Raw genomic sequence first — 24,971 nt, forward strand, 5'->3', positions numbered from 1 at the left:
ATTTATATCTTTAAAATTAAAAACATCTGAATTGCATTCTACCACCTCCAAAGGCACAGTCATACTCATAGCAGACCAAATTCATTAAAACACTGCCACTGAACATCTGTTTTTTTTTCTCTCAATTAGTTTTGTACATGAGAAACAATGCACAATAAAAATGACTCAACATTTCTTTCTTTTTTTTTCTCTTACCGGGTAAACAATGGCCATTCTATATGCTGCAGATCATTTAAGTGATATGTACTCAGCTGTGGTGGCATATTGGACTCCATTTAAAGGACGATGTGCTGGTTTGAAACAGGAAATGCTTGTTGACAACATTGCAGCTCTTTAAAGACGTATTGGAAAAATCCCCCCCAAAATATGACATGTTTACGACGAACAGTGTTTAAGAATATGCAAAACAAAGCCGTTGGCAGGAGGGCGGAAACACGAGTGAGGTGAGAGCACGGCGGAGACGAGAGGAGTGTCGGTGGAGGACTGTGCCGAAAGAGCCGTCTCACCACAACTGAACCACACGACATGTTCGCACCAGATCTGACACCTGCACTCCATTAAAAGTCACAACTAAGACTTCAGAGACAATGGAAAAGAAAAAAAGAAAACATTTCGGATAACTGTCAGAGTTTTAAAGACAATATTCAGTATGTGCAAAGAGGCAGGGCCTTAGCCTGTGTGTGGGGAGAAAGTCATCAGATATGATATAGGATTGATAACCGGACGTACAATCACAAAGCAATTATGCACACAAGGGTTTGCTTACAATGTGTGACACAACACAGCACCGTACACTGCACAAGAGGTTCACTTAGTGACAAGAAAATTCAAAATAGTGGATAAATATACAGCGGAATATAAGTACATCATTGTCTTACTCAGGCACAGTCCTTAAAACATAGAGAATTTAAAAACAATGGGTTGTGGGATAAAAGCACACAGGTTTGGCACACGTTGAAAAGTATATTGAAATAAGGCAGGACAAATTATACATTAAAGGAAAATGAGGCCACAGAGGAACTTATTGGATGGACAGGAATGAAGCACTTTGAACCAAAAAAAATAAATATGACACATACAGTACCTCTCTCCTGGAACCAGATGTTCAGTCAAAGAGAGAGGATTTTTGCAGCAACTAATGGGAGCCCCAGTTCCACAGCTTCATCTTTTACAAGTGTGTGTGTGTGTGTGTAGCAGCTGTGACAGGCACTCCAAGAACACAAGGACGGTTTCTCTACAGGCAAACCAAATCAAAACAGGAAATCTACACACGTCTCCCAAAATCAAAACCTGAATGCCTCAGAAGATATCTACAGAGGAAAACAGTCAACACTTGGCATGACTCACAACCACACACACACGCATCATCATGGAAAAGCATGTTCAGTCAGCCTCCAGGAGTAAAAGCAGAGCAGTGTGACCCCCCCCCCCCCAGTGCGCAAACAAAAAAACACACGCACACGCACACTCACACTCACAAAGAAGAGGAACCCACCCAAAAATCCAACCCGCCTGCTGTCCCTCACAAATGTCTCTTCCCTTCTGAACAACACAGCTTCCCACGTTCAACGAATTAGTAACAACTAAATTCAGCCGTTTACTGCTGAAGGTCAATTTTGCACCCTCCTCCTGTGGAAGCTACCTTTACACACACACACACACACACACACACACACACACACACACACACACACACACACACACACACACACACACACACACACACACACACACACACACACACACACACACACACACACACACACACACACACACACACACACACACACACACACACACACACACGTCACAGTATTTTCAAGACCCCTTTGATACGGCAGTGACAGTTTTAGGAGGATCGAGGGCGAGCAGGAGCTTCTCAGCGAGGAGACGAGGGAGGCTACAGGTTGAGATGCGAGAGAGAAAAACAAAACAACATGCCTGGCTTTAGTTCATTTTTACAGATTAATATGACTGAGGGGTTGAAATGCTTTATGTTTCTCTCTGGGGGGGTTTTGAAGCCACATCCTATTGCAGTGCCGACGACTGTGTATTGAATCAATGGCGCAACAGGCGGCTGTGCCGTCCACGCCGCAGCAGTACTGAACGTTTTGATTGTGTGTGCGTAAACAAGTGGGGACAGTTACAGTATGCACACATTTACAAGATCTATATACATGTGTTCAAGTGTATAAATTAGTGTTCTATGTACATCTGTGTGTGTGTGTGTGTGTGTGCGTGTGTGTGCATATTCAATATATTCAACACGCGGCTAACAAGTGTTACGCTGCCGTTAGTCGTCAGCCGACCCGGTCGTGAAGAGGACTCTCTGGTCCATTCTGGCCAGCTTGGCGGGCGGCTCCAGAGACTCGTCTCCGAGCACGACCGCGTCCGAGGGGAGAGACAGCTCCTGGCCATCGTCGTCACTCTCGTCGTCCTCCTCCTCTTCCTCTTCTGGGATGGAGATGGGTAAATGAGTTAGTGGCAAACAACGCTTGTCTGGGATACAGCAGAAACAAAGAGCAGAGTCTTAATTACCTTTGTCCGGATCCAGCTGATGTAGACCCCGGCCTAAACTGGCAAACTGATGGCGAGAGGGGAAAGTGTTATTATTGTGAATAAGGCCCACATTACTGAGTGTGTGTGTGCTTTGGTACCTCTCCCATGACAGCAATGGGGGTCTCTCCTTTCGCCTGGGCCACTCTGTGCTCTATCAGGTAGTACATGTACTCGTCGTACAGCAGGCGGATCAAGTGAAAGGAGCCAAAGCTGGCGGCACTCCTCAGGGTCAGGTCCCTGATCACCATGGAGCTGGAGAGCAGAGATCATCAGTATTATTCTGTGTCTGTATCGCTTCTTCCTCTGAACCACAAACAGGAAGTGTGTCTCAGTGATTCACTGTGACAGAGTTCAAAGCATCAAGAGAGTGAGAGACTCCGTCAAATGCAAGATGCAAGTCAACAAACATTCTGTTCTTGTGAATTTAAATCAATCATACCCGTCATGACTTCTAAGCTGAACATGCAACACAGCTGTACGTTCACACACAAACAGTGATTCACTGTAAGAGCACTCATTTGCTCCGTAACAAAAGCTTGCAGTTAAATCTCACCGCATCGACAAATACAACAAAGTAGAATGTAAATTAGAACGTCCAAACGTCTCGCATCGCACCTGTAAAAGGACCACTTGAGCAGGAAGAGCTTGGCGGCCTTCGGGAAGGCGGGGCTCTGCTGGTAGGGCTTTAGGACCTGGGAGACGACGCCATCCAGCCACGCGGCCCACTGCTCCAGGGAGTTCTGCTGCTGCAGGGTGAGCTTGAAGTCCTGCTCCAGCCGCTGGACAACGCGGTCCTCACACCGGCACACCCACGAAGCCTGCTCCTGCGAAAGGGTGGACAGGATGCGTCAGTGAGAAGCAGTCACACCTGGCAAAAGGGCAGCAGGCTGACCGAAGGTTTAGTCGAACTATCCTTCAAACAGAAGACTCAAGTCTCCGCCAAATTGTCTTTAACAAGACACTAAACAACTCCCAGGGCTCTGTATCTAACCATGTGCTGTTCACTCACTGGAGGAAAGGGGGAAAAAAACAACGAGCTTCTGAGAAGAAGCAAGATCTCTTGTTTTACATTACCTGGGTAGGAAAGTTGCAGAAAAAACCCCCAGAATGATTCATGCAGACTGAATAATTAAGCACCACATGAAACCTCATCAAAGCCACAAGCTGCAGCAGAAATGGCTGCATATGCACAACAAGATTAAACCACAAAACACATTCATGTGAGGTGCGTTCAGAGACTAAACCAACCTGGACGTTGGCGAAGTCGACGCGGTTGAGGTCGGAGAGCATCTGGTTGATCTGGGCCGTGTTCTGGAGGACGGCGCGGGCTGCCTGGGCCAGGTGGTTCAGACTGGTGTAGCGACGCAGGGTCTGGGCAAATGCATTGGCTGAAGTTACCTGAGAGACCGCAAGGGGAGACGGATGAAAATCAGCTGCAGTAGTTCGGCACTTTAAAGTTCAAAGTATGACTTCTAACAGTTTCTGAACTCAGCCTCAGCAAAAGATTTCATAATGGCTGATCCTGCAAGCCTGAAAAAACTGCTCCATGGCTCGTAGAACATGTTGTTCCACTAACTGCAAGCTAATCCGAGGGGAGTGTACCTTGATGCGGACCATTTCCTCCGGGATGTTCATCATGGCGTTGGTCAGCCAGCTCTCCAGGCTCTTGGCAAAGTTGCGGATGGCTTGAGTTAAGGCACCTGGCGGCAGCGAGGGAAAAAAGGGGGATTAAAGACTTTAATACCGGTCACTTCAGAGTACGTTTTCATTTCCCTCCGCCATGAGAATGTACCGAGAGAACGGATTATCAAACATCTGGTGAAAATGGCGAATACGTTTTTGCTGGAGAATGAGATTTTCTTGGCCATCATGTTCACGGCAATATCTCTGTGTGGAAGGAAAGATCCTTTCTCATAGCTCAAAGTCTGAAGCCCGAGTCACTTTCCACAGCGCAGCAGCAGGCGTGTAATTAGGAAAGCTTCACTACAGAGCCAGTCCATCATTCCAAATGTTTCAACCAGGAAAAGGTGAATTCTCCCAGAATAGTAGAACTGTTTCTATACGTCAAATACCTTTGTTCTCTCATAATTAAATGGCTCTCTATGTGCATATACTGTAGGTATGGAGACATGTGCTTTCATAGCTGCTGTAATTATTTTTGTCACTACTAGCAAAAAAAAAACTGCAAGTCATTTCCTGTTCGGTGGGGTCACTTTTGAGGTCAAAGTATTTCCCTCTGTGCACATTACTCTCTGCACCGTACTGTATGTTTGACAGCACAATCAGCCTTACTGGGGATGGGCCTGAGGACGTCAGGGATGAGGATCTCCACCAGGCCCTGGTACAGGCAGTTGTCACAGTCACGGCTCCAGCGCAGCACTGGATCATACTTGCACAGAATCACCAAACAGGACTTAGGGAGGCGCTTCTCTGACTCGTCATGGCTGCCAACACACACATGCATGCCAGTTTTAATGACCTGCATTCTGTATAAAATGGTACAATCTTTTTTACTTGTGTTTGGGACTGAATTTTGAACATTGGCCACTCACACAGCCAACGTGGCATCTCCAGCCTGATTCTGGCTGAACCTCCAGAAGGTCTTCCACAGAGTTTCCACCAGAGTGAACTGCAGGTTGACCATCACATCTAGTATGGCCTGAAGGGAACACACGGAGCACATCGTATACATAAATGACTGAGCACATTCGGATTATCACAAGATCAAGTGGACAGACATGAAGAGAGAAAAACAAGGACCCTCAGCTGTCCTACAGCATGTTTTGTTTTCCTACACTATAAGTCACGCAGGGTTCTTTCATTTAAAGTAGTCTCCCACTCATAAATACTCAATGGGTGCCCCCGAGCTAACGGATTACCCTTCATTCACTTACCTCACAGTGCTCCCTGTACAGCAGCTGGAAGCTCTTGATGTGCTCCAGCTCGATCCCCTCTGGCAAAGACTTCCCCTGCAGGTCGATGTCTGGGAAATCTGGGAGAGCTCGGGACGCATCTGGAACACAAGAACACTGGGTACTCAAAGAGAAATCACATTATTACCGTCATTAATACTGTATTATACTACCATCAGACTTCACTGTTCACTGTACACACCGAGGAACTGCTGGTACTGCTGAACCTGGGTGCTGATGTCCACCTGCCCGGACCCCTGCTGCTGTTGCTGCTGCTGGCCGGCTCCCGCTGCCGTGCCATTGGTCAGTCCCTCGACTTTATGCACAGGCTTCAACCTGATAGGGCCACAAAGACGATAAATAACAAAGTGAAAGGAAGTGGCAAATCTGCCTCCTTATAAAGCAGGGGTTTGAAACCGTGAGATGATTTAATGGTGATGATAGACAATAGATGTGTGCGTGTGTGTGTGCACCTCTGTTTCTGTGAGAAGGGCTGCTGCCTCATGGCCAGATGTTGCTGGTCCTCCATCAGGCGGAGAAGAGAAGAGCCGGCCTTGATCCTCAGCCCATAGTAGTGGTATTTAGAATTACCCCTGTCAGGAACAGATTCATGTGTTTTTACATCAAATTCAACTTGTTTTGACAAGTATATGTGAGAAGAGAGGGTCTACGTTGTCTATATAAACCTGTGGGAACCCCCCCCCCACAGCTGCATGCTGCCCATAGTCTTAACACTGACTGATTTAACTATACATATCTTTAATTTCATAAAACACAATCACGAAAAATATATTGTTTAATCAAAACCCGCTGACTTTTAAGAAATCTTAAAAGTAAGTCTCACTTGCTCGCTCTCCCCTCCTTTGTGAAACTCACTCACACCCACACACGCGCTGTCTGTCTTCATCTCGACCCACATCTCTTCCTACACCAGGCAAACGTTTTGCAATGCTCAAAAGAGCTCTCTTCCCTTTTCCTACTAAAATCTGGACTCTCGCGTGTTCTGTACCTGAGTCCGGGTGTCTGATGACCCGTCTTACCGTGTGCCCAGGCGGCGTGTGCGCAGCCCCATGAACACGGATCTGATGAGTTTCCCGAAAGATGCAGCATTAACGGGCTCCAGTTTCTGCTCCTGGCAGTGCAGCAGATAGTGGCAGTAGAGGGTGGACCGAGGCAGACTCACTCCTTCAGCTGTCTCGTAGTTGTCCAGCAACCACTGTACCTGACACACAGGCAGTGAAAAAAAACAACAACAGCTGGTGCAGTTAGCAAAGCCAACAGATACAAACAGGAAACACACTGCAACATATGGACACACAAAAAGGTTTTACAGTACATGCGGTCACATCGATTCACATTTACAGTTTGTCGATCCTTTGGGAATGAAAACACACCAATACATTTGTTTGCGTGCCGTGGCTTACAAATTTGGTATGCAATGAATTAATGACCTGCAATACTGATGGGATGTTTTGCCAAACATAGGTTGGTTACCATTATCATATGGGGTTCAACAGGATGAATTTGGGGACAAACAATATATTTTTGGGGCATTTCAGGCAAATAAAAAAATGCCCCCTCATCACATGCACTGTAATGATATGAGAACGATGAGGCCATGGTTTTGTTTTGTTTCAGCACAGTTAAAAACACCGTATGCTACGACACATTTGAATGTGATGCAATACTCAAAGTATTACATCACCCACTGGTAATATTTTCTGGTCCTGATACAAAATCTCCTACATTTTTCAATTGTGCTTTCCACAGGACAGAACTATGACGTCATCTGTATGCGCCACCAAAGGGGTTGTGGGGATGAGAACAAAAAACGAAGAAGAAGAAATTTCTGCGCTTGGCGCCTCTGCATACCTTCTTGTCTGCCGACGGCACGCTACCCTCCTCGCCCTCTGTAATACTCACAGTGGCTGGCGAGGCGCGGGCGGTGTGCGAGTAGTTCTGACTGTTGCCAGCGGCCCCTCCTCCTCCTCCTCCTCCACCACCACCGCCGCCGCTGCTGCTGCCCAGCATGTAACCCCCCTGGATCACATAGCTGCCTGCTGCGCCACCGTTGGTGCCCACCCCGTCCTCCGCCCCATTGGTGGTGCCACCTGTGGTCACCACGGTGGCACCACCCCCCGCTGCACTGGTGGGCTGGGCAACAAACATGGACACGCCCCCTGCTGTGCCAGCAGTGACAGAGACGGTTAGAGGTGTGCCAGGGGTGGACGCCTGTGAGCCTGAAGTTGGCTGACCTTCATAATACTGGGCGGATGTGGTCTGGGTGTACAGCGGGGTGTCGGTGTAGGGGAAGGCGCTGGAACGGCTGGATGAAAGACACGAAAAGATGTGTTAGGAACAAAGCAAACTGTAAGAAAGTGATTCAACGTTCTGCCTGGACATGGGTTAGGTATTGATAGACAGTTTTATTCTAACATGGTGCTGGTGTAGTTGGTCTCTCCGTCCTCCACATATTGCACTTGATTGGCGTACACGTGTTGTATTGGCACTGGTGTGAGCTGCTGCTGGACCTAAGGAGTGAGCACACACACACACACACACACAAATTCAATAAATTCCTGCCTAGTTTAACCACATCAACTGTATCTTGCCTGACAAGCCTCCTAACATCTTTCATACACAGTTTCTTCTGACATTATAACTTCCCTTGACTATATAGCAGCAGTCACCCTCGTGTCCCTGACCTACTTGAAAAGCAGCGTGCGATGGTGGCTGATCGAGGCCTGAGCTTGTGACTGCGGGGTGGGCTCCTCCTGTCTCGGCATGCACAGGGAGCGAGTGCAGTGACTGGTAATACTGAAGGAGGTCCAGGGGGAGGTACATCAGCTTGCAGCAGAAGTCGCTCATGTAGTCTGCTGATACCGGGGCCTGGCACTCTGGCTGTCCTACCTCATGCTGAAACTGCCATTCTTCTAGATTTGTATCCCTGACTAACGCTGTCACCTCAGAGCAAGGGAGGAACTGGAAGCCCACAGAAGCAGGTTCGACCACAGATGTGATTAGTTGGCTAATACTGAGCCAAAATGTGAGGAAGTTGGAAAGTTTTGGATCCACTTTAGTTATTGTCAGACGTCATATTTGACCACCAAAGACGAACTGTGTTACTGTGTGTGTGTGTGTGTGTGTGTGTGTGTGTGTGTGTGTGTGTGTTTGACTGACCTCCTGGATATGAACCGGCTGTAGACTGGTGACACTGAGCTGAGTGCCCGGCTCAGTCTTGGCTATCTGAGAGGTGGCCTGCACCACTGACCTCTGCAGAGATAAAGATGATACTTAGTTTTAAGAGCCACGGCAGCATTCATTTCATAATGTGCTTGTGTTTTACGTGCATATATTACCTGCTGAGCAGCTTGCACCTGCTGGACAACCTGCGTGGGAACTCCTGTTTGCACCACAGCTGGAGGGGGGCTGGAGTCTGACAAGCTGTCACTTGAGTGAAGGGAGCCCTCTTTAAGGACAAAGGGAATGTAAATACATTCACAAGTTAGCGACGTTATTCTACTTTCGTGAAGTTGTCGATATGTTGCCATTTTTTAAAGTGCCCCACGCGGTCATTCCACCTACTTTGAAACAAAGTTTCAAACTTAGTCAATTTGAAAGGACAACAAGAAATTGTGTCGACAAGTTTTTTAAACAACTCCAATTGTATGTAAGAGTAACTACAAAAATATGGATGTATTAAGTAAAGCACTGCTTCTGCCCCAATGGCATATAACAATATGTAAAGCTCAGCCCTTACCTGTGACTGTGACGACGATGTACTGAGGAGTGCTTTGAGCATTTCCAGACTGCGTGGGGGAGCCCTGGATCTCTGCAGTCACATACTGGGTCTGAGGAGGCTGGGCCTGTGCTGTGGACTGGTCTTGACTAACATCTGCAGGCTTCTGAGTGATGATGGAGGTGGCTTGATCGGTGGGAGTAGTTTGGCCCGTGGGTGTGACAACAGTGGGAGTGGCCACGGTAGTCTGAATCTCAGCCAGAAACTGCGGGGCTGTTGCGGGGCTAGAACTAGCGTCAGGTTGCCCCACTGTCACAGTAACACCAGCCCCCTGGGGTTGGGCTGCCGGCTGGATCTCACCTACGTAGCCTGAGGTGGCCATTACAAGAGCTGGGAATCACACTGGGGACAAAGAGACGAGTCATTAGTTATGCAGTTCTGGTGTATGTAATATAATATCTATTTGGTAAGATGAGGCCAAAGTCATTTGTAATTTGAAGCCAGTACACACACACACACACACACACACACACACACACACACTTATTTTAAAGTATTACTGTAGCTGACCTGTTGGTGGTGCAGCTGATGTGGAGATGTGTGTGTGTGTGTGTGTGTGTGTGTGTGTGTGTGTGTGTGTGTGTGTGTGTGTGTGTGTGTGTGTGTGGGGAGGAGCATTGACGGTAACAAACATGTCGGTGTCTCATTACCTGTAATGTGATCTCACATCCTATGGCCAGTCACACAGTTATGCCCTAGCACAAGTTGGCTAACCCCCTTTACCACATTGCACTAATACTGCATGTAATAACGCATTCTGTTGTTATGCTTTCTGTCACACACAATTATGGATACTACATGTACACCGTGTCCTTAATTAGTGAACCATTGTAATACAATAGCCTTGATACTAACTTATAAACCTCGCCTCTTTTTTCAATCTGAAAACAGATAACGTTCGCACAGAGGAAGGGAATTATTGTGGAAATCTATGTTTTCAAAGCAAAATAGCTTTTTTAAAATTGTGACGTTCATGGCCAATTGGCAAAAAGAAACGTTAATACAAATCTAACGTTAAATCTGTGAAGAAACACGTTAAACTAGACTCGGACCTGCGAAGCACCTGCACAACGCCTTCTCTGGCCACGCCCCTCACATGTTAAATGTCCGCCACCTTTCAACCTCCCATCACCGAGAGCGATATTTAACGAGCCGGTTGTTGGTCTGCATCAGAACGAACCCAATACCTGTCTATGTAGTCACAGTTTTAACTCGACTATCCTTAATTTTGTCTTTCTTTTGGGTAGGTAGCGTCATGTACCGTTACATAGGGACATGGTTTTGTGCCGGGGAGGGGGGGGGGGGGGTTGCTGTAAATAAAACATAACGTATTAAACCGCCACTGAACGCCCGTTAATTATCGTTTAAAAGGATGAGTGTCCGTTACTGGTAACCGTTAGTTAACGTTAAGCAGTAGCGAGCACGAGCCTGTCGTGACAGCACTGATGCTATAGCTATATCTAGCTAACTGGTCTCTACAACAACCGCCATTTTGTACCTTTTGCATTTGACATCGCCATAACAACGGCCTGCTTGAGTATGCATCTGTGGCTGCGTCGTCATGGCAGACACAATCCAGTGTCACTGGAACGAGTAGTGGGCAGACAACGATCCCATTCAAGACACACACGCGACTGATTTATCGATAGCTCGCAGGCTAACCTCGGCTAACAGTTGCCTGTTATGGCTACTGGAACAACATGGGAGAAAAAAAGCAATAGCACAATTCAGTTGAAGCATTATTGGACATAAAATATTCCCTATATGTAAAGAGCGTCACCTCTGTATCCACGTGTGTATTTCCCACCGGTTAAATGTCTTCTTTTATATTTTTTTATGGCGGATTCAGTTGTTGTTGTTGTTGATTCTCGTTGCTGGGTTCTTGTCGCCAGGGCTACCGTGGCTATGGCGCTTCGTCCTCACCAGGGCAACTGTTGCTACCCACCCGCTCCCTTCCCTCCCCTCTTCGTCACTGTGATTGGCTAAGCGCTGTCAAATTTTCTTAAAGTCACAGGCACAGCGATTTTCTACCAGAGCCGTATAAATAGAGTCGCGTCAAGAAAAAGGCTCAAAATGCTTGATTGTCACGTGATTCATTTTGGGTTTTTTAAAAGTAAAATGAGCTAATATTTGAGGATTAGTAAGTGTAGTTCAGCTACAGTTAACTGCCTTTTTGACGTATTTTAGGCTAAAGTTCCCTCTTTTTTTGGCCACTAATGTCTAGTGGTGAGGTTGCAGACTGTAAGCAAAAACATAGCGAGAAAGCACAAAGACTCCGGGGAAGAAGCAAAGTTAGCAATGTGCATTAATGGGACATTCATACAGAAGGAGAGCGAGAAGAGGAGAAAGGAGCTCAGTGTATACACTGCTGCTATAAGCCGAGACTGCCTAAGCACCAATCTTAGGAAGTCCCCCGGCTGTCGAGGCCGATAGCAGCATATCTAGGGGCTGGACGAAGGCAAACCTGACTCAGCCCTAACTGTAAGTGTTATCAGAGAGGAATGTCTTAAGTCTACTCTTAAATGTGGTGAGTGTGTCTGCCCCCAGACGGGAAACGGGAAGCTGGTTCCACAGAAGAGGAGCTGGAGTACTTTTTGAGACTCTAGGAACCACAAGTAACCCTGCATTTAGTGAGCACAGCTCTCTAGTGGGGTTATATGGTACTATAAGCTCCTTAAGATATGATGGTGCCTCACCAATTAAGGCTTTGTAGGTGAGGAGAAAGATTTAAAATGATATTCTTGATTTTACAGGGAGCCAGTGCAGAGAAGCTAATACAGGAGTAATATGATCTCTTGTCTTAGTTATTTTAGTACACGTGCTGCAGCATTCTGAATCAACTGGAGAGATGTAAGAGACTTATTACAGCAGCCTGATAATAAGGAATTGCAGTAATGTAGTCTATGTTACGTGAAAAAACAACACTCCTTGAAATTTGTTTTTTGCACATATCCTGATCAAAGATGACTCAGAGATTCTTTACGGTGCTTCTGGATGCCAGAGCAATGCTATCTAGAGAAACTATATCTTTAGAGGTGTTCTGGGCCTAACAGAATAACTTCAGTTTTGTCTGAGTTTAACATCAGGTATTTGCAGATCAACCAGGTTAAATTACACCAAAACATTTAAAAGTACGAATAAAACAGACCAGTAACGTCGGGGATGATCTCAGTCTAAGCCTGAAACCACGCATAAAACAGTCCCAAGGCTAATATACAGCAACCAGTAGTACCCTAACACTATCAACCAATATGGGGACCTATTGGAATAATGGCGGGGCATCCGGGAGGCAAGACAGGGATGGCGTCACACTGTTTCTTGTTCTTCTTCTTCTCAGTGGGTCACAATGTGTTTGTAATGCTCTTTTATATTGTAACCGATAAATTGGGAATAAGTAGGGGAGGCATACACTGATACACTACATTGGATAATTGTTGTGCAATTCACTATGTATTTCTCCCTATAAATAAGCATGAAATGAGGTTTAAAAAAAGGCCCATTGGGGGTGAATGGAGATGACGTGACTCTCATTAAACGGCTCTGATTTCCACTACAATGCCATCCACACCCGTTTTTGGGACATGCCTGTCCATCATAGACAGACAATGTTTTACAGCTAAGGCGGGTACTAGTAATGTTCTTTTTTAGTGTCAAACTTCAGCAGTTAGTGCTTTGATAGTGTCACAGTAATATCTCACATTTAAAACACGGTGGTTACAGCCAATACCATGTACCATGTACAACCCATTGGTCTTTGGTCAGTTGATGAATGCCCACATGATATAGGGTTTTTATTTATGTGACAAGCAATAAAGAGAGATTTGAATCTAGTCACGGTTTGGGTTCAACCAAGTCTATGTCTCTTACGCTGAAGAGTTATTCTACAAATATGTTGGACACACATTCACTTGATCTCAGTTGTATTCTATCTCCAGTACTAGTAGGCATAGACTTTTGCAAGGGGGACAATTTATTTCATTTCCTGCTCTTGTCTGTCAACACTTTTGGATAGCATTATAGGATAAGACACTTCTGTTGTACAACACAACAGAACATATAAATGACAACACCTTAAATTATACAGCGTGGGACATATTATATGCAATTCTTTACAGTGTGAATTGTTGATACACCGCACATTTCTTAAAAATAAATGATGGGCTATTGTGTTTTCATACTGCTGCCATGACCTCCACAGGTCACTTCTGTGACACAATTGTTAATGAATGCCAGGGTGGACACCCTCCTAAAATGCCATTTTGTTTGCTTGTTATCGTCACATTCATTATAAATTTATCATCCCCATTGTAATTCCCTAAACGAGCGACCTTTGACAATGTGGATACACAGATAAAAATGTGTTTTATTTTTGTCTGACTCATAATGAGACTTCTATGTTATCTGCCTTTGGAAATGTCACTGGTCCTGTCTCAGTCCTCCCAGTTCACCTTTTGGCAAAGAGATGACCGAATAGGCAATTTTCAAGAGAAAAGGAAAAATTATACATACTGAAGTTATGCAGAGTCTTGTGTGGATTAAAAATGGGAAAACAGATGTAAATAATTGTGATATCGGTAACAATGGCCGAAATATATCCCTAGTGGTGTCAGCGAATGTTAAATCTTATCAGGGAATTCATGGCAACATGCGTAATTAAGCGCGAATTATTGATTTCACGTGTTCGGGTAATGTCAGTTCACCATGCGTTTCTTTTGTATTTATTTAAAGGAATTACCTTTACAATGCCCCTCTGTTCTTGGAACTAATGATGTTGGTCTAGGTGTCAGTTTAAGGACTATTTTTGCATATAACAAAGAAAATTCATAGATCTGCAAATGCCATGCCCTTTGAGAAACATATATGGAGACAGAGTTGTAATTGCTCAGTATAATTCAATGTTTTTTATGTCACAAAGTCTCATATATTTTACATTTGGTTTGACATTAATGTCAATATGCTCTCCGTATTCACATCCACTACATGACCCGCGATTGGGGGATCGTTTACATATTAAATGTAAGTGATGAGGTCGTAATATTGAGGGACATTAAAAGTGACAAAAGTGCTTCTCATGCTGAAACCCAGTTAAATCATCTGACATATTCGTTTATTATGCCACCTTTGGTCCGCTTTTTGTCTTCATAAAGGTCTCTGACTGTATCTCTCTTTCAAATCTGTTCTTCTTCCGGTGACGGCCTGCGTGCGCAGTATGCAGGGCTCCCTTGCAGGGCTCCAAACCCCTTTATAAACCACACCTGGGTCAGCTAGAAAGTCATAGCTCTTGCAAACAGGGAGACAAAAAAAGCCAAGTGGTGCTCAAAGCGAAGAATCATTTCAACCACTTCTGTTTTGCTTTATTTCCTTGGGGAACTATGTGGAAAGCTGTGGTACTGGCTGTGTGTCTGCTGGTGGCTGGGGTTCAGCCCATGGACGACCCAACATATGGAGTGAAACTATGTGGCCGAGAGTTCATCCGGGCAGTCATCTTCACCTGCGGAGGCTCACGATGGAGACGGTCACTCAGGAGCGCAGGTGAGAGGCTGAGGGAGCTGCATCCTCACCAGATGTCTCATATCATCACTGGTTTCATCTTATTCACTTATTGCATGACATCAACTTCTTTTGTTCAATTTCTGATGTGATTTTTTCTGGATCTTTGCGAATTGATCCTACGTCCATGATGAATTTTCTTTCTTTAACTTCCTCTGCTCATTTGTGGTTGTGTGCAATTCTGCAGTAAAGATTGTGGCTTTGATACGTCCTATTGGTCCTGAATACAGATAAATGGACAGGAACTATTATTTAAAGTGTGTGTAAGACAAAAACACGAGTATTCTCTCATTCTTCATTACCCGTTTTGTTGCTGCAGATGTTTCTGAGGACCCCTTCAGCTCCCGTCAGGACGAGTCCTCGGAGGGTTTGAGTCACAATGACGTGGTGGAGAGTTTCCTCCAGAGGCACAGAGACCTAAGCCTCACAGCCAGAGACAACCACGAGGGGGTCTTTAGCAGGCCGGCCCGTTCTTTCATCAATGAGGAAATCCTGGAAGCCCTACGCAACGCTGACCGCAAGGGCCGGGACGTGGTGATAGGCCTGTCCAATGCCTGCTGCAAGTGGGGCTGCAGCAAGAGCGAGATCAGCTCCCTTTGCTGAGAGTCGGCCTAGACGCCATCTCAGTGAACACAGAGGCAGACGTATACACAAGTACACCAACAGACACACAAATATACACACACTTTCTTTTCTCTCTCGTGTCTTTCAGTTAAACCATGAAATAAACTGTTTGAGTTGTTTTGTTTTTAGTATCTATGAAATGTATGGAAAGGGCTGCCATGTGTTCAAATTGAAATATATACATATATATGTATATATTTCTGTTGGTCTGTTTTGTCTTTCCCAACCACTGTCACACACATTGCAATTCACCTTTTTTTCCTTATCAGCTGCGTCTGAGAGTCCAAGAGAAAGAAATGTCATTTTGTTGTCATTTGAAAATAACTGCAAAGCAAGTCATTAATGTGTAATCTCGTTTGTCAATTAGAAGTAGATTGTTGGTATTTTGCATTTGTTTCATATCACACAGAGAGCTAATTGGGTTAAAGGTCCAGAGCTATAATAAAGAAATGTGTTAAAAGAACCATTACCTTTTAAAGTCATGTTGAAATTGTGTCTTTCTTCAATTGCCAAGACTTAAAAGAGTCTCACTTCACCTGAAACATGGTGTGCTGGCATATTTTGCCCTTGGTGCAGCCACGTACTTTCATACAAACACTCTTGAGACAGTGACATTGTCGGTTATAGAAGAAGTATCTATTCCAGGTCATTTACTTTAGTAAAAGTGCAGATACATATTATACAATTAAAAGCCCTACATTTAAAACTGAGTAGAGCAGAAGTATTATCAGCAACATGAACTTAAAGTATCAAAAGTAAAAGTATCTGCCCTTAAAATGACCCATACATTATTACATTATTATACTGATTTGTACTGACTGAATTTGTAAGCAGCATTTTAATGTCGTAGTTATAGAGAAGACTAAATCTGAAAGGTTGTGAAATGATTGTTACAGGAAAGAAAAGAAGAAATTCTACGATAAACAAATTTGCATTAAATCTGGGACTTTTCGCTAAACTTGCCTTTGTTTTTGTGAAATGATGGATGATTCAACCTCTTCGGGCTTTTGAAAGATTATTCAAATAAAACCATCTGAGAGGTTTGGAGGGGAAATCACGATGATGAACAACTCATAGATAACTGAAACATGACAAGGGTCACCTGCCCAACTACAACTACTGCTATAGTGCTAGATGCCAGGAACCACTGGTTTATTTTTAAATATGTATTCCAGTTCATACGTTTATATCTTTTTAATGTAAAATCTTAATATGAAAAGTATACCGCTGTCTGCTGTGGAGTAGAAACAACAATATCTTCCTCTGAATAGCAGTGGACTAGAAGTAGAAAGTAACACAAAAAGGAGTAGCCTACTCAAGTAAAGTTCTTTAAATATGTACTTGTAAAACAAAGTACTATATAGCCGACCACTGAACAAAAATACTAGTGGGTTTCAGATGAGGTGTGGTCTCTAGGTTACAATCACTACCTCGTCTATCATGCTCGCTTTTTGTCGTGAAAATGTGTCTGTGTTGTTTCTATGTGAAGATACTTGGACTGATGTTGTTAGACCTGCATCACACAGGCAGCAGGAAGTAGACTGAGCTGAGTGCACGTGTGCGCGCGGTTTGTTTACGCGCGCGCTTGTCTCCCGTCACTGGTAATTCCAGAAATAGGCGTAGCTACCCGGTAAAATAGCTACACTGACTTGAACTTCAAAACTAACTGTTGCAAAACTCTCTGCAAACCCTGTTTCATTTCGCTAAAGAATGCGCGACAGACTGCCCGGCGTGTCTCACGATGAGGTAAATAATAACTGATGATAGTTTGCTAATATAGAAGATCAAAACAGCTTGCTGTTCTTTTGAGACATGTACAGTTAAGGCTATTAACATAAAAACGTCGACGCACATGTTGGTGAAAGCTACTGTGTCACAAACAGCAGCACAGTGGTTGGATGTAAGGAATGTAGCAGTTACAGGCTATAGCTTCCGTGGTTGATACTTTTTTATGTGCGTGTATATACAGTACATACGTGTGTATGTGTTTGTCTTATGTGTTTGTTTTTTTACCCCCCCTCAGGCACTAGAGGCCTGGGTCCAAATGTAATGGCCACACTTGGGTCAAGGTGGCTTCTGTCCATCTTGCTGGTCATCGTGCCAAAGTGTTTTGCTCCAGGTAGGTTTATTCAGTGCTTGTGCACACGTTACTTTAATACTGTATAAGTTCAATTCCTCCTATCCTTGTTTAGTGCTTTGGTATATTTTTACTCCACCGTATCCAGAGGGAAATATTGCCATTAATAAAAAAAATAAACTAAAGGTAAAGCATGTACAATTATCTCACTTTCAACCAGCTATAACATTGAAATGTTAATGCAATATCAAGGACGTTATGCAAGCGTTGCTATCACTATTCAAGTAAAAGCTCTTTGTCTTCCACTTTAAAACTTGTCTCCAACAAATTATACTGTAGATGTTTCATGCCCTTGGTTTAATGTGCAGCACTTGTTGTGCACGCTGAGCATGTTTATCCTAAGGGCTCTATGCAGATCAGGTACCTGTAAGTTTCCTGATGTGTAGACTGACCCTTCATGATGTTGTATTACTGCGTTACCTTTTGTCTTGAAGAGGAAGTGGTGACGAGGGAAGGGTGCATTTGGACCCAACCTGATCAAAGTGCTCATTTCCTGTTAACTTTACAGGAAGGGTGCTTTCTTGCATCATGCTGTGTGCAGGCACCGCGAAAAGTGTCGAGGCTTTTGAGAAATGGGTAAAGGTGTCAGTCTTGTGACGAATAGACAAAAAAGGTGTGTGTGTGTGTGTGTGTGTGTGCGAGTGTGGGCGGATTCACAAACGAATGAAAAGGACTCTTTTTTTGTATTTTTCTTGTGGTGAAGATCACTCTCTTCTATCTAAAGCTTTCTGCCGCTTTTTCAGTCTTCTCTCAGATATTCTCTGCATTGCTATTATTAATCTATATGACTAACACACTCATGAACATTAATAAGAATTTGCATTTCATTTGCACAAGTCAAACTGCTCAATCTTACAGTGAATCACTACTGGTTGTTCTGACTAGTATGAGCTTTGGGAGGGGTTTCACAGTGTGTTTATTTAGGCTCCTTGTGTTCATCTGTTTCTGTTTTAGCTGTGTGTTTCTTTCTGAATTAGTTTTTGTGACTCACAAAATCCTGGACGTACCGTTGCTTGTTGGATTGGATATTTTAGTCTGACACTGACTCTATTGTTTTGGACATTTAAAGAGCTCTTCATACTACGTGTAAAGTGATGTTTTGAAAAAAAATCCAAACTTTCTCTGACACTGTGTTATTTTAAAACCAAACTAAAGACCTTACTTTTTACCCAAGCATTTTCTGAACTGAACATACTGTATTTTTACAGTACCTTTGTTTGTATTTATGTGCATGTGTGTACGTATGGACGTTTCTGCTTTATTTCTTGTTTTGTTTTTATGTAAAGCGCTGTGACCTGATTTTGTATCATGGTGCGATGCAGATACGTTTGAATTGAATTGGGTGTTTCAGATTTCATGGTTGGAATTCTACGTTGCCAGTTTATTCGGTTACAACTAACGCAGCCTAAGTCAACAGCCATGCAAGAAATCCTACCGTCATGATGTTCACTTTTAGTTGAAAGTGTTTTTCTAAGTACGATAAAAACAGAATCACTTTTGATTGCATCCCTTGCCCTCTGTGTTTCTCCAGCTCCTCCTGCTTCTCCATCTCTTCCTGAGTGCTACATCCCATGTGATGAGAACGATTGTGCATATATACGCTGTAAGTGGGATTCAAGGCTGGACCCTGAGATCCCCACGCACTACAGTCTGCACTGGAAGTCAGCAGATAGCGAGTAAACACAACCAGAAATACTCCTTCATTGTCATCAGACAAACTTTAATAATCTGATAACTTTGGGAGAAGCCTTCTGAATTAGTTTTACTCCTCGTGTCTTGTCTTCCAGGAAGGTGCATGAGATCAATGGGACCAGTACGAGTTGGACTATCGATCGGGAAGGCTACAGCCGCGGGGATCTTCGCGTTTGGGTCCAAGCTAAGAACCAGCATGGTTCTGCCAAATCCCAGGCTGCTTTGTTCAATACAGCTGATATCAGTGAGTTAGTCCTGCACATTCATCAATACAGACATCACCACGAACGACAATAACAACAGTAATAATAGTATAAGTAGCACTTGATGCCAACAAAAATCACTCTAATGTACCTGTGTGATAGTAAAAAGTTGATACTGACTTCAGTGACTCTTTAATTTATCTTCAAATGATTGGTTTTGATTGAAGTGATATTTCATTTTTGATTGCTTTTGTGCATCTCTCTCTCTGTTTCTAGTCAAGCTGCCTCCTCCTACAGTCTCATCAGTCAGCGATCAGGACTCTTTAGAGATTTCCTGGAAGTCCACCTGTGCTAAGCAGCAGCTCTCTTTGGGTCAATGTGAGGTCCAATATCGGACCGAGGGAGAGCAAGTCTGGCGTGAGGTGTCTGATTTAGGTTTTGTCTTCCACTATTTCCCTTTTCTTCCTCTCAGCATGATCCGCACTCTGTAACGGAGTATGTTGACTTTGAGAAGAAAGTGCAAAATGTTTCAATTATTGCCCTGAAAAAAAAACAAACTCAAAGATAATCTTGCAAGAAAAACTGTGTATCATTGATTGTCTAAAGCTTTGTCAACTGAATACATGCTTGTCCACACAGGACAATAATGTACCCCATGGCAGCTATACAGTCGAAAGTCCCCAGCCCGGCACAGTCTATGAATTTCAAGTTCGCTGTTCCTGTGACCGGGGCTTGACGAGTGACTGGAGCGAGATCCACAGAATACGAAGCACGGAGACGGGTGAGTCCTCACTCGTCTGCAAGTTTAGCGTCGGCAAAGAACTCGAAGAAGGTTGCAAAATGTCTTGCTGTTTGTTTTAAACTGTTTTTAACTGTTCAGTTAAAAAGCATTTATGGAATAGTTTGACCTTTTGGGAGATATGCTTACTTGCTTTCTTGCTGAGGGTTAGATGAGAAGATGGTTACCACTCTTGTTTCAGGATGGTGCTGATCGGTGGATTTACACTGGGTCTGATTTGGCCATTAACTCTCTGTTATTCTCTCCTTCTTGCTAACTTGTTCCCCCTTTGTTCAGCCCCAGATGGAGAGCTGGATGTATGGAGTGATTGCGGGATATCCCAGAAAAGCTCCGACTGTGCTGTGACCTGGAAGGTAGGATCAGCACATTACCCCACAACCGTTATTCTCTGACGGAAACCAGAGTCTCACTTTACGCAGACATGCTATACTCGCTAACCCTCCTCCTTCTCTTCATCCCATCCAGAAGCTTCCTATCGCTCAAGCTCGCGGCCTCATTCTGGGATATGAAGTCCGACTGTCTTACAATAACAACGCCCCGGTGTTGGTGAACGTGTCCACAGCTGAGCCAAAGGGCCAGTTGGCCTGTGAAGAGATGCATTGCCACTTTGCTTCCTCTCTGAAGGACGTGTCATCAGTCAGCGTGTCTGCCTACAACACGCGTGGTGCCACAAAGCCTTCTTCTCTCACTCTGCCAACACCAGGAATCAACTGTCATGGAGTCAAAAGTACAAGTAGTAAGTACAGAAAGCTTTGTATCAGAGGCTGTATTCACAAAACACCCGGAGGCTTAAAGCAGCTCCTAACTGGATGGATATGTTTTTTGGTCTAAGAGTTATTCAGAAAGCCTTTCGGAGCCAAAAGTAAGAACTTCGAGTTCATCGAGAGTCACTGAGACACACAAGACTGAGACAATCAGTCGAAGGCTGCAGGTAATCTGCCTCATCACGTCAACGTTTTGGGAAAACACAACAATAATCAACTTATTTTTTAAAGGCGAGTTACTAATAATCAAATCAGCCCACCAACAATTTCAATATCTCATTTGAGAATTATTTCTCAAAGCAAAAATTGGCTCTTCAGACCATTAAATGTGAACTTAATAATCACCAAATGGACTAAATGAATAAAGCTGACTTTATGGCCATCAATATGCTCTAAATGTAGAATCACCAAATGATTACTTATGAAATTATAGTTAAAATGATGGACAATAATTCTATATATTTATTATCTAATGCTCTAGTTCCTTCCCTTGTATTTCTACTATTGTTGCGGCGTATAAGAACTAACCAAGCATTTGTCTCTTGCTCAGGTGAACAGAAAAACGAGCAAGCTATTGACCTCGTGATGAACGAAGAGAACCTCACTGTGTCCTGGGGTCCGCCCGCTCAGCTCTCAGACAACCTCAAGGAATATGTGGTGCAATACAAGCAAGATGGATGTCCTCCAGGCCAAGGATTTGATTGGATCAGGGTGAACAAAAGCCAGACAACAGGAATCTTTGAAGGTCTGTTTGATTTGAATACAACAACGCTGTTATCTGATTGTGCATAGGCCCAGAAAATGATGGAGAACATTCATTCAAAGAAAGCGTCATTCATTGATAATCTGTTATAGTATATTTTCAACTTGGAGAATGATTCTTCTTACTTTTAAGGTTGGGCTTGTGCTGCCTGTTTTCTAAGTGGCTGTTTAATCTGGTTTGTATCTCCACCTACAGGTCGATATAAAAATGACACAGTCTACCAAGTGTCACTGTTTACTGTATCAAACAGCAGGAAAGTCCATCACCTTTCATCAGTTTTCGGATATTTAATTGAAGGAAGTAAGTATTGTATGCGTTGTTTTTGAGCTATCTTTAAAAAGAATGTTTTACTTCCACTGGCTCCTCATATTAACTGGAATAAACGTGTAACCACCGTGTACCTTTCTCCTATCTCTTTTCAGCCCCCTCCAGAGGGCCATCGTTTGAGGTGTCTTCCATCGCTGACACTCAAGTGACCCTCTCTTGGGAGTCTATTCCCCTCTCCGAGCAGAACGGGGTGATCCTTTACTACCAAATAGTCGTAGAGAGTGGAGCAGACAGACAAAACGGTACACGGCAACAATATATAACACAGTTGTAGTAATTACTTTAGGAAACAACGTAATTGCAAATGACTGTGCGATGGATTGCCATCAAATTTGGTACACACCTCTACTAACTTTGGTAAAAGCTAAACCTTTCATTCCCATCAGCCTCAGCTGTGTGATGATTAGCAAATGTTAGCATGCTAAACTAAAATGGTGAAAACGGCTAAACATCAGCGTGTTAGAATTGTTGTTTAAACAGTATGATTGTTATCTTTATACAACATAGTTATAAGACAAGACGTACCTTCAGAAAATGTAATGAAAAATATATAAATACAAAATGATTTCGGCAGCATCAACAACATTCTAGAAAGTGCACATTGCCACAACAGTTTAACTGGTACTTTAAAGCGGCCCATAGATGATCAGTGGCCAAAATAGCTTTGTGCTATCTATGAATTCATTCATTCATTCATTTACATCACATAAAATGTTGACATTAGCCTTTACCTCAAAGCTCTCCTTGGCCTAAATGCAGCACACATATTGGTAAATCAAAATGCATGTGTGAAATCATGATACATATATGGAAAAGAAATAAAGAAAAGTAGTAACAGGCAAACTGAAGTAATAGAACACTTAATTTGGTTTGTTTCTGTCAGCTGTTCTCTGTTTATTTGACCTCACTCCACACAATTTGTCTCTCCTAGTGGTGTACAATGTGAGCGTATCACCGCAGTGTGAAAGTCAGACGTTTAAGCTGCTGCAACTCAGTCCTGGACAGGAGTACGAGGCGCGGATCCGAGCTGTGACCAAAGCCGGATCTGGAGAGAATAAAACGGCAAAGTTCAAAACCAAGGACCATGAACATTTTGGTATTACATCACAAACCTAATTGTTTTCTTGTTGAATGTGATGAGCTCAGGATGAGCTGTATGACAGAGAATTTTAAGAGGTGTAATTTGATATTTCTTACAATTCCTGGATTAATCATACTCGCCTAATCAGTTTATCTCTCTCGTCTTGTTTTTCTCTTTTTCAGCGCACACAACAGCAGTTGTGCTTGGAATCATTCTGTTGGTCGTGATATGCGGTCTTTGTATTTTATACAGGTGAGATAATCATTTAAAAATACTTATCTTATAGTTCTGAAGCATCTTGTGTTGTATAGCTGTGATGCAGCACGTTTGTTTTGCTTTTTCTTGGTAAATACTTTGACTATTGTTCACTAATCTCTAATAACACTTGAAATACTTTAACAAGCAAAACAAATATTATGTTTCAGTGTTGGGGTGCTAAAACTGTGCACAGTGCAAGGATAAAAAAGGATATTTATATTTATTCTCTCCATGATTGTTGTGGATGTGAACATTGAAGCTAATAATACATTAATGTGCACATTTTTCTTTTTCATTGAACCTGAGGGTTTCTTATGCTTGTTTGTTTTGAACTCCTATGTGTCTGCCAGTGCTTGTCGAGGAGAAAAAACAGCTTGGTGCCTCGGTGTTTCTCTTACAAAAGTGCCGGATGCCCGCAACAGCCACATTTTCAGACACATGAAGCACCAGGTGAGAGACTGGACTGAAATAACAGCACCTCCTTGTCTTTGTTTCTAATCTCGGAAACAGGATTTACGCTGATTGTTGATGCCATTATTTTGCTTTTCAGCTGGTAACTGATTATTCCGTTTACAACTACACGCTCACTAGGGTAGTCAAATCCTAGTTTGTTAGTGTGTTTTACCAAAAACGACTAAATACATCCCGGGTCTGTGTGTGATCTCTCTGTAGATTAATGACTCCTTTGCTTGGATCTGCATTCCCGTGAATGAGCCGCATCCCAAGATCTCTCTGTTGGAGGTCGTGGAGAAAACCTCCGGCCCTGAAGGGTTAACGAGGATAGCGGGCGGTGATGGGTGCTCACAGGCGGACTGCCAAGATGATCGGAGAGAACAATGCTACAGCAAAATGGTTGACTCGGATGAGGAGAGGGACAGAGAAGGTAGTAGGAGCTCATCAGAGGAAGAACAGTCGGTGTCGGGTTACGAAAAGCACTTCATGCCCACTGCTTTGGAAGTAATGGATGTTTGATGTTTCTCATGTTTTGATGTTTTGATGTTGGCTCATGGACGTTCATCTCAGATGTGTGTGTTTTTTTTCATTTCTTTTAAAAGTGCAGAAAATGTTCAATGTAGAAATGTTATTTTCGATGATGACCCTCTGTTCAGGCTGCTATATCCTCTCTGCAGGACCCAGGAGGGCGACTCAGGTCATTGGAGAGATTTATCTACTAAAGCTCATGACATCTTTCTTTTGGCTTTATTCGATCAGTGTTTGTTTTCTTCTTACTTTTCTTATTTCAGTGATTACCTATGTTGGGCCTGAAACACCTCAGGTTTTTTTGTCAACATTGTTGCACCTTAAACTTTATATTTTTATAAGTAAAATGTAAATTTGTGCATCTGTCATATATAAATAAGATATTTTAATAAGAGTCTGACTGCAATGTTTCTAACTTGTTCGATTTAGTTCACTTTAGTGACAACACAGCCATGCTGGTGGAATATGGTGCATGTCATTCCACAGCCTTAAAAATATTCAAGTAATAATAAACACATGAAG

At 43.4% G+C, this 24,971-nt stretch overlaps 3 protein-coding genes across 3 annotated transcripts; 2 read left to right on the forward strand and 1 right to left on the reverse strand.

Annotated features, from left to right (window-relative positions):
- Nucleotides 1–1,820: 1,820 nt before the first annotated feature.
- Nucleotides 1,821–11,098, reverse strand: rfx1a (regulatory factor X, 1a (influences HLA class II expression)). The gene is made up of 18 exons (XM_079177068.1): nucleotides 11,051–11,098; nucleotides 9,232–9,612; nucleotides 8,831–8,940; nucleotides 8,652–8,744; nucleotides 7,908–8,002; nucleotides 7,344–7,797; nucleotides 6,512–6,693; nucleotides 5,945–6,064; nucleotides 5,674–5,807; nucleotides 5,454–5,572; nucleotides 5,112–5,218; nucleotides 4,852–5,003; nucleotides 4,162–4,259; nucleotides 3,808–3,957; nucleotides 3,175–3,383; nucleotides 2,658–2,811; nucleotides 2,539–2,584; nucleotides 1,821–2,454 (listed from the first exon to the last, which is right to left on the reverse strand). Exons 2-18 carry the CDS (start codon nucleotides 9,590–9,592, stop codon nucleotides 2,294–2,296), a joined length of 2,745 nt encoding a protein of 914 aa, XP_079033194.1. The 5' UTR covers nucleotides 9,593–9,612; nucleotides 11,051–11,098; the 3' UTR covers nucleotides 1,821–2,293.
- Nucleotides 11,099–14,642: 3,544 nt separating this feature from the next.
- Nucleotides 14,643–15,423, forward strand: rln3a (relaxin 3a; the record flags this gene model as incomplete). The annotated part of the gene is made up of 2 exons (XM_079178228.1): nucleotides 14,643–14,802; nucleotides 15,140–15,423. 2 exons carry the CDS (start codon nucleotides 14,643–14,645, stop codon nucleotides 15,421–15,423), a joined length of 444 nt encoding a protein of 147 aa, XP_079034354.1.
- A 1,637-nt stretch (nucleotides 15,424–17,060) lies between these two features.
- On the forward strand, nucleotides 17,061–24,841 carry LOC306708941 (interleukin-6 receptor subunit beta-like). Its single transcript, XM_079176916.1, has 15 exons — nucleotides 17,061–17,190; nucleotides 17,468–17,563; nucleotides 19,113–19,257; nucleotides 19,369–19,517; nucleotides 19,753–19,898; nucleotides 20,116–20,257; nucleotides 20,552–20,628; nucleotides 20,741–21,011; nucleotides 21,590–21,784; nucleotides 21,998–22,102; nucleotides 22,225–22,371; nucleotides 23,061–23,225; nucleotides 23,393–23,462; nucleotides 23,819–23,918; nucleotides 24,141–24,841. Exons 2-15 carry the CDS (start codon nucleotides 17,494–17,496, stop codon nucleotides 24,438–24,440), a joined length of 2,082 nt encoding a protein of 693 aa, XP_079033042.1. The 5' UTR covers nucleotides 17,061–17,190; nucleotides 17,468–17,493; the 3' UTR covers nucleotides 24,441–24,841.
- Nucleotides 24,842–24,971: the final 130 nt, after the last annotated feature.

The sequence above is a fragment of the Pholis gunnellus genome, assembly GCF_910591455.1.
Source record: "Pholis gunnellus genome assembly, chromosome: 17".
NCBI classification, from domain to species: Eukaryota; Metazoa; Chordata; class Actinopteri; order Perciformes; family Pholidae; genus Pholis; species Pholis gunnellus.